General features: G+C 33.9%; 1 protein-coding gene across 1 annotated transcript; it reads left to right on the top strand.

The window, feature by feature from the left end:
* Nucleotides 1–306: 306 nt before the first annotated feature.
* Nucleotides 307–10,366, top strand: LOC132923750 (Krueppel homolog 1-like). Its single transcript, XM_060987706.1, is given in 3 exon segments — nucleotides 307–1,192; nucleotides 5,546–7,803; nucleotides 7,805–10,366. Coding segments are annotated over 3 exon segments (2,373 nt in total). The 5' UTR covers nucleotides 307–1,107; the 3' UTR covers nucleotides 7,835–10,366.
* The last annotated feature ends 540 nt before the right edge of the window (nucleotides 10,367–10,906 follow it).

Raw genomic sequence — 10,906 nt, 5'->3', positions numbered from 1 at the left:
GCAGGGGAACAAGGATGAATCGACGGCGCTGTCGCCAGTTCGATGACCTCCTTATTTTTGGGCTCGTTACGTTATTATTTTTCCCCTACGGTTCGCGAGCGCATATACGCGCGCGGCGCTCTATTCCTCTGGCTCCCCGCGCCAATCCCCTCGCGCGCCTGAGTTCGGCCGCGTTCGGTTCCAGTCGGCAGTACGCGGTTCTTCTTATCGCGGGTGCGTTAACACACACACACACACACACACACACACACACACACACACACACACACATACGCACACGCATATTTATTTACGTACATATTGTACAGTATTATATACGCAGCGCACGCACAAACGCACTCGGGAACAGTCTAAATACGCACGCACGCAATGCTATTGCCGCCGCCAAAGCACGAATCGCTGCGCGCGTGGGGAGGCACCACAACACCACAATAATAATAATAATAATACTCGACGACATATAGACAGTGTAAACGCGCGCGCCGTTGACGCCGCCGCCGCTGTTTGCTCGCTCGCTCGCTCGCTCACGCGCGCACACGCACACACACGCACACTTGCGAACGTCCGCGTATACACGTGCCGCCGGGAAACCGAGAGAGGAGACCGTTTCGGACGGAACGCTCGCGCCGCCTTCAGGGCTTCAGTAGGCTGTTGACTGTTGGCCGCGGTCCCGCGACCGCGCGATAATATCGTATATTATAAACTGCACGTCCGCATCATCGCGCAACACTCGTACCGCAAGCGTTCACCTGCATAGTTGCGTACTGCTTATCTCGAGTTTTCACGATTTCCTATTTTTTTTTTATTTTTTTTTCTCTATTAAATTTGTTTATCGTCCGTCTATCTCTGCCGCGTTTGCCATCTCTGCTCTCTTTTCGTTTTCGTTCCCTCTCCTAGGACGGCCGTAGGCAGCTGCGCCGCTCTCATATCATATACATAAATATAGTGTGTATGAATGCGCGAGAGAGAGAAAGAGAGAGTGAGAGAGAGAGTAACTGCATAGTTGCAGTATAGACACTACATTATACTATTAGTCTCGTCTAGTCTCCGGTACCGCGCGCTCGTCTCCCTACTGACAGTATCCGCGGAGGAATGCCCAAGTGAAAAATGGCTCAGCTTTGGGACAAGTCGCAAAAACAGTGGATAAAAAATTTCTGGCTCAACCTCAAAAACAACAATAAAAACGCCGGTGGTAAGAACTATATAGAAAAAAACGCACGTTTTAATTTCGGTTTCGTTTTTTATTTCGTGTATTATTGCTGTCGTCGTCCGGTGTCATCGACACACACTGCAGACTATTTACGGTTCTAATACCGAAAACGGACGACAGACAATTTTTTTATTATTATTTTATTTTTCAAATTTTTTACGCACACCTCGCCAATACGTCGGTGTGTGAATGCAGTTTGCTTTGTCTGAAGACGTAGGATTTTGTTTACGTTTTCAGTTTTTGTTGAGAATAATAATAATTTTTTTTATTCTATTTGAATTCTGATGTAGTAACAAGTAAAACTGTCTACGTTTGATATGTATAATACTATTATAGATCCATAGCCCGTATATAGTTGACGTAGCAAAATGTGACAATATTATTATTCGCGCGTTGTACACGTGTGATATTCGGTTTTGAATAATTATTATTTTATGAATATTATCTAACTGATTAATTAACTAGAATAAAATAACTATTATATATTCCTTATTAATTTTTAGATCATAGGTGCCAGAGATATTGAATTTATATTCCATAAATAATTAATAAAAATTATAATACCAAAAGTATATAAGTAAATTTGCTTTAATATAATTTAGTACTGCTATTAGTTATTTAAGTTTTTTATTAATTCAATATTTATTGAAAAATACGTTGTCTATTGTCAACGTTGAAGTAGAGTTATTGTTGCTATTTTCAAATTTGTGCTGGAAAGTTTTAATTAAGTAGCTATAATTTTTTTAAAGTTTATTTTATTGTAATAATATATCAATTTTATAATTCTTTTTTTGATAAGAAAAAAGAGTAAAGACAATCTAAGGTATATTATATAGTTATCAAATTATTAATAATAGTTAAAAACAATATTTTATTTGAATTATACGTACTTGTATTGTACTTATAATATTATTTGTATATTGTAATATATTATTACGTATGTCATGCAATTATAATAATGTGATTGCTGTGTATTTATAAGTTGATTAATTATATACATTACCTACATGCATTTACCTTTAAAAAAAATTAAATTATATACTTTTTATGTTAATTTTGTTTATTTATTATCTAAATGTTTATTTTTCAAAAATCTAATGTATTTTATTATTATTGTTTTTCAAACTTATATTTTATACTAATCGTGGTTAGTAATTTCATTCATGAAATGTATCGAATTAATCACATTTACAAAATTATTAGATTAAATCACGGAAAATATATTTAAAAGTTAAAGCCAATGCATTTTTTTCTTATATTACATTTTATTTGGTGTTTTGCAATTCGTAGGTAGAAATAAATTAATAATTTTCAATTAATATTCTTACAGTAGTGAAATATCAGTTTTAATTAATAAAAAACCGTAATATTAATACAAAACTATTGAGAATATAATATTGAATCCATATTATAATATCTAAAATACGTATTTTATTACTTATCACAATTATTATGTATAAGTTACTGCTAACTAAAATGTTTCTAATTTTAACGTTGATCTTTAATATAAGACCTTTGCCTTGTTTTTACCTTTTAAATCATTCAATTAGATATATAGCCTAAAATAGTATTCGGTAATAGTATAATACCTGTTATAATAACAATAAACACTCATAAGACACGATTAAGTTATTCTTATTGCCCGTGTTAAAGTGTTTTGATTGTAATTAATGTACACGCATGAACCTATAATAGTTTATACTTTTTAAACACTTGTATTAATAAAAAAATATTTATTTTCGTAACACGTTTGGTATTATATTATGTTTAAAGACATAATCTTGAAATATATTTACTTTATAATATAATAATTATTGTAGGGGGGTCCGTAATAAAATTTATATTATTATAGGTATATAATGAGACGTATAATAAGATTTATTACACAGACCGCGATGCCTATGTGTATTTAATAATTATATTGGTGCACCTATGTTTATTTCATACAACATGTAATTAGAAATTAGAAAAATAACATATTCTTTGTCTTTAACAAGCATTTTGATTTTCTTTGAAATATTCTCGTTTTTTACTCTTTACAAAAATTAGTGAAGAATTTATAACTAATAACTTATAAACAATTCTGCAAGTAATATTATACATATTATAGAGATATAGGATTTATTCATATTTCTTCTACTGATATTTTATTCTTGTCAATTAGTTTTGAAAATTTATCAAAGCTAATTTCAGAATACCATTGAACTTTCGTAACTTTGTTGTAACAAACACCTGGAAATTTGCGAGTTTCGCGTGTCGCGGCGTCACGAATAGGCAATTCACGGGCGTCTGCGTCTTGTGTGCAAAATAAAGTATTTCGCTAATCTCCTCCTACACTTGTGATTCTCTTTTATGCTGTCGAACGTCGATGTCTATTATATTGTTACGCGTGCACATCACAATCATCATCACATAGGCCAGGAATAATAGAAATAAATCGATATTAAACAAATCATTTTTGTTTTATTTGAATACACAACTATCATATTACAGAAAATAATTTTAACATTTTCTCCGAAAATACGACATCGGCCCTTAGTATAAAGAGTAGAAAAATAGAATTTTTCTGTTAATAATACAACATAATATACACATATTAAAATATCAATTGTTTCGTATAGTGAATATTAATATAATATAATACTTTATTATTGAATTGATCACTGTTTATTTTTAGCTAATTATTTTTATTTTTTACGAAACAATTTTTTTGTAATATACGCAAGATAATCCATTGAATTAGCTGTATTAATTTCCCGTTAATTTGTATGTTTTTATATATTTTGAATAACATTCATTAGTTTCTAACACTATATTTTTATATAAAAAAAAAACAATTAAGTAATATATTGTAACAATTTAATGATTTAATAAATATTTTTCAAAAAATAATTTATTTAAAAAATTTGAGTACTCGATGTATGGGTTTTTAGTTTTAATGGCTATATAATATATACTCTATATGGAATGATATAATTATAATACTATCGTGTGATATTCGAACTGTTTCCGCTATTTACACCCAACTCATCGTCTGTATGAATGATTCGCTCATATATCATAATACTCTCCCTCACTGTTTTTAAAAACCAATACGAATTATTAAATAATTAATTTCATCAATGACAAGAGAGTTTACCGTGTGAAAAAAATATCGTACGTAAATGTGTCGAACAATTAACGCGCATTATAATATATTGCTATGGAATCATTAATATCGCACGTATCACCACACCATGAGCTTGTGTACTTAACGACCCGTGCATAAAAACGACATAATAATGCGACGACGATTATATGAAGAGTGTATGACAACAATAATATTTTAAACATTATTTCATCAACAATAAAACGGCGGTGCGTCGCTTTGTGTACTGATATAAGTCTGTCCGTTTATATATGACATACGTATTTCACGCATAAAGGCGCGAGCTTTTAAAATATAATATGCACACTCACAAATATTAAATTATGACTGGGAGTATAAATATGATATCTTTTATAATATATTACATAATGACATACTCGGGCAAAAAATATTGTACGGTTGTATGACATGTCGATATTAATACATTATTATATACAGTTTGATATAATTAACCTTGTCGTGTTATCATGTTTATCTTTTACGCGTCGTACTCCGTGAAATTTTGAGTTTGGTTAGGTTAGGTATTCACAATCCATAATATCTATTAGTGAAATTTATATAATTGTTCAAAATTAAAGCATATTCTATACTACATTTTTTCCGCAAATATTATTCTATAAACTCTTGAACACGCACAAAATACGATACAAACTACAAAAGAGATGTTTTATACTTCGGAAACTTCTTGAACGGCGTGTATGTGGTGTATATTTTTAATTTCCCCAGTAGAAATTTATATTAATGACCACTGACCAGCTACTATATAATTAATGTAAGCATTATTACGTCTTCCGATCGATACAATACTTAAACATGATGTATAGTAGGCACAAAGATAATAAAACCAGCGTGATTAATACAATTTTTTATAATCTATTATAAGTTATACAATACAATAAATCACTATTATTGAAATAACGTAAAATAAAATTTACTTACGAATAAAAATATACAATTTTTACATTTATTCTATTTTATAAATACAAGTTCCAGTTTTTAATTGTATGTCTACCTTGAACAAACTATATACCGCAGTATATTTAGGTATATATTAGTAAATAGTGATACTTAATTATACCTATTTTAAGTTTGACGTGAATCTAACGATACGGGAATAACATACCAATTTATTTCCACGACATTTATTTCATTTTATATCACATTTTGTTTTTTTTATATGTTTGCAGAAAATGTTTTGGGCCATGTATCCGACATGGTAGAACTAATTAATGGGGAGATGCCGATATTGAGCTCGTCTGGCGGAGGAGGATCGACAGATTTCGTTCGCGTCGGCATCGACTGCACTCTAAGTCCGTTGAAACCGGCAACTGCTACAACTGGCACCCTACACAATCAACAACAACAACAACAACAACAGCTACACCAAAAAACGGCTATCGACGTCGCAGAAAACGCTTCCGAGGGATCGGCGGCGACGATCAAGCGCGTGGTGTGCAGCCCAGACCTGCCAGTATTCACCATAACGCCGGTGGTCGAAGAGGCCGCCGTGATCATCGACTCGGCTAAGACGGCGGCCGCGGCGGTTGCGGCCGCGCCTGCTGTACTATCGTCACCGCACACAACCACTGCGGTGTCTGACAAGTCTCTGCAGTGTAACGTGTGCCACAAGGTATTCATGCAGAAAAACGCTTTTCAAAATCACTTGCGATCTCACGTGAAAGACACGACGACCGACGGCCCGTTCCAGTGCAACTACTGCAGTAAGTCGTTTACGGTACCGGCCCGATTGACACGGCACTACCGAACGCACACTGGTGAAAAGCCGTACAAATGCGAGTATTGCGATAAACCGTTCTCGGTCAAGGAGAACTTGAGCGTTCATCGGCGTATCCACACCAAAGAGCGGCCGTACAAATGTGACGTGTGCGAACGGGCATTCGAGCACAGCGGCAAGCTACACCGACACATGCGCATACACACTGGTGAACGTCCGCACAAGTGTTCGTTCTGCGACAAAACGTTCATCCAGAGCGGCCAACTGGTCATTCACATACGCACACACACGGGCGAAAAACCGTACGTGTGCAAAACGTGCGACAAAGGGTTCACGTGCTCAAAGCAGCTCAAGGTGCACACGCGCACTCATACAGGCGAGAAGCCGTACTCGTGCGACATATGCGGCAAGTCGTTCGGCTACAATCACGTGCTCAAGCTCCACCAAGTGTCGCATTACGGTGAGAAAGTGTACAAGTGCACGATTTGTAACGGGACATTCACATCCAAGAAGACCATGGAGAGCCACATCAAGAGTCATTCGGACAACGGTGGTAGCGGAACTGCGTCGGCAGCCGCGGCTACCGCTAACGGCGTCCAGGTGACCGGCACTTCTACGGCGACTTCGACTGCGGGCGCACTAGTCATCACTGTGCAGTCGTCGTCTAACAAAAAAGACGCTGCTTCCGAGGGTGAGACTTCGTCGAGCTGCGGTAGTGACAAGGAAAACAGCAAGTCGACAGTGGCCGCGTCCGCTGCGGTATTGCTTCAGCTGTCTGACGAACCGAAGCGCACCAATCTTCTCCTGCAGCAGCCCACAGCAGCGACGGCTACTGTAATGGTTCAGGAAGACGACGGCGATGGCATTGGAAAATCCGATGATGAAGAAGACGATGAGGACGAAGAGGACGACGACGACGTAATGGTGATGGGTGCCGCTGACGTAGACACCGAACTTAACAAGCTGTGTCAGTACTTGTATCCCAGGTTACCCGGTAACAACCGCAAGCGTAGTGACTATGACGAAGACGAGGATGATGACGAGTACAATTGCGACCAACCACCTAGTCCGGCCAGCAGCTCTTCGGGCTCATTAACTCTGACCATGGATGTGTCGCCACCACCAATGACTCGTCGACACCAATATCAACAACAACAACAGCAGCAACAGCAGCAGCAACAACAACAACAACAACAACAACAGCAGCAGCAACAACAACAACAGCAGCAGCAACAACAACAACAACAACACCTGCAGCAGCAGCAACTCCACCAACAACATCAACAACAACACCAAGAACAGCAGCAGCAACAACAACAACAGCGACAACAACAACAACAGCAACAACACCAGCAGCATCAACAGTCGTTCCACACGATGCAGACGGCTGCACAACAACAGCGACAGCAGCACGTGGATTATGTCATGATGATGGCTGCTGAAGATCGTCCAGTGGTATCTCCCGTCCGATACGCTGCCACTGCCGCCGACGATACTATGGAGATGCCGCCCGTCGTGTCGTTGACCGCGGTGCCGTCACCGCCTCCGCAGTCACAACCTTCGCCACCGCTGCCCACGCAACCCAACGACCGAGATCACTTGAGTTTGCCGCCGCGGAAACGATCGAAAATGATACTCAAGTCGATGGAGAGCACAGCCAAGAAAGAGGCACAGTGCAGCCGATATAGCTCGGTAATACAGTACGCCAATAAAGCCTCAATTTAAACGTAAACGATCGTAGTATTTATATTTAATAATATTATCATCACAATTTATTATTATTATACTTATTTATGATATAACTATTATTATTATTATTATTTCGTATTAGAATAATTATTATAATAATAATTATTATAATGTGACTATCCCAAATCTTCTTTTCTTTTCTTTATTTTTGCAACGTACACATTATACTATAACGTGGAACTTTATTTGCCCAAATGATAAATAGTCAAGTTTAATATAATTATTTTACGTCATTAGTGTTATAGAAAAGAAACATTTATTATTTTAGTATCTGTGATATGATAATACATTATTTACCAAAATATTATTAGGTGAACCGTGCCACTGGGCGGGGGAACGACGTAAGGAGGGTTCCGATAGTTGTTATCAAAAAACAGGAGTATATATACACACATATATATAATTATTATTATTTTATACGTTTTAGAACTAATTGTATTATTATTATTATTTATTTTTTAACAAATATTTTGATTCTTCGTACGCGTTTCCTTCGGACGTTCCTTTCGTATATAGTTACGGTTTTTTTTTTAGTCTGGGAAAAAATATGCTGTGTACGCATTATTTCTATTAATTTTTTTTTTTTAATGCAATTTTAGTCTATATATTACTAATAATATAATATAATATAATATAGAATAATGAAATCATACGGGTAGTAGTTAATTACATTCTCTCGCTAGAGGAACAAAAAGTCTGTCGAGCAGTTTTTGCTATAATAAAATAATTATTATTAATATTAAATTGCATATTTAAACACTATTAAAATGCAACAAGTTGTGTAGTTTCATTGTTTTTTTTTTTGTTTCTTTTACTAGGTGCATAGGACTAAGTATAGTAATTATTAACGTAATTGAAATAATACAAAACGGAAAATCATCTACCTCATTTGTATGCCTTATATATTAATTGCCTATAATTAGAAAAAAACAGTACAAATCATATTATCCTAAAGTGACGAAACTCACTGAGGACCAATTTATATTTAATTAATTATTATATTTATTGTGTGTGAAAATATTATATACGCGCGCGCGTGTGTGTATGTGTGTGTATTTTGTGAGTATTTGTGCATATACACACACATACACACACACATACTTACAGTAGATGTTCGATATTATTCGAACTTCAACATCATGAATTTTCCTACTCGTTGAACTAAATCGTATGGTTATTTCTTTTGTTGACTTTCGATATTCTATCGACTCTACTGTACTTTAAAAATCTAATTTAATTGTAAACAATTTTTTTAATGTATATCAGCGTCAATCAACAATATGCATATTGTTAGAAATTAATTTTTAATATGTAAATACATTGACTGTCTTCGTATTTATGTATAATATACAATATTATAATAAGTACAATGTGTTATATAATAATATAGATACGAAGTGTATGTAAATGTACTGATTTTTGGATCTCTTAATATCTCTGTAAAATCTGTAGGAACGCGTTAATATTGTTCTACAATAAAATATGTTGCATTTAATGTTCCTACGACAAAATCATTGTTAATTAGTCCATACCTTTACAATGTTGATTATTACACGTAAATATAGATCAATTATTATGTTTACCGTTACGAGAATATTAAGTTCGACCTAGAAACATCTATGTTTTACGTATAAAAAGAGAGAGAAAAAAACGCTGTCATTTTGAACAACTATACATTTTATATATATTATATTATGTATGTTGTAAACGTTATTATTAGAATATAATAAACATTTATAAATATATAGCTTATATTTAAAAGACACTAATAATATAATTGTCGTTTAAGTAGTTTTTTAAAATATCTATATGTTATAAATATTTATTTGTTTATGATTATTTTATTTTTTGCATTAATATAACTAATTATATTATAATACGGGTAAAACTTGTTCAACTGATGGTGCAAATACATATTATACTTATAGTGAACATTAATGTGACCTCGTAAGGAGTTTCAAGTGCTTTTTTCATTCTTATTAATTTAGTTTATGTTTGTTTGAAAAAACAAAAACATTTATTATTATTATTATTATTATTATTATTATATTATATTATTATTTTTTTTTTATTATTATTGAATAGGTACATTATTATTATGAATATTATTATTTTTTAATTTTTAATGTAGTTAATATGAAATCTTTTATCATTGTTAACAACATCTAAGATCATATATGTGGGTGTGTCCAAAAGTCTGGAAACTTTTGTTTATGTTATTATTTCAATTGTCGGTGTTTCCTTAGTTTTTGACACACCTTATATAAGGTTTTTAGCGTACAATGACAATGAAAATTTGTTTGTATCCCTACAAATGTACAATATTATGTAGCCATTACATTTATATACTACCTATAGTTTAATATTTAGTCTTTAGAGATACTCAATTTTAGTGTTGATAGAATAGTATATTCATTATTATCATTTTTTAATTTTTTTTCCTTTTGTTTTTGAATGTTTGAAGTGAATTGTATTTTACATTGTGCAGACTTTATTCGAAAATAAATATCAAATACCTACCTCATTAATATAACAAAAAACTGTGTGTATTTATTGAATTGACTATGTTGATGCCTGGCATTGAAGTCGTCAATCTGAGTACTATATGGGAGACTTGCATGCACAAATCGGCGCTTTTTAACAAGACCGAGAGTTTCTATAACTGAAAGTGTATTATTAGTTTTTCCCAAAATTTTTGTTTTTTTTCTTAAAATTCTCGATTCTTGCCCAAACGTTAGGTATATTAAAAACATTAATTTTAACGTTCACGTTGATTTCCACTACATTGTGTTTTTTATACAAGAGTTGTCGTCGTCCGATTATGAACAATTGTGGCTTGGACAACTATTATCTTTGCACTGTCATCAGTATCGCGGTCACGACAATAACCAGTATGGCCACTTCCTTTTCATTTATTTTGAATAAAACCAGCAAAGTTACCATATTATTATTGTTGGTTGAAATTTTAATCTATGATGTCATGGTATGGATAGTATTTACGTAATGTTTTTTTAGTATTACGAATACTTTGAGCTAAGTTGGTAAGTTTAACTATATAGTAGCT

Source organism: Rhopalosiphum padi, chromosome 3 (genome assembly GCF_020882245.1).
Source record: "Rhopalosiphum padi isolate XX-2018 chromosome 3, ASM2088224v1, whole genome shotgun sequence".
Classification (NCBI taxonomy): domain Eukaryota; kingdom Metazoa; phylum Arthropoda; class Insecta; order Hemiptera; family Aphididae; genus Rhopalosiphum; species Rhopalosiphum padi.
Note: the sequence above shows the minus strand (reverse complement) of the source record. Positions and strands in the feature narration are given on the sequence as shown.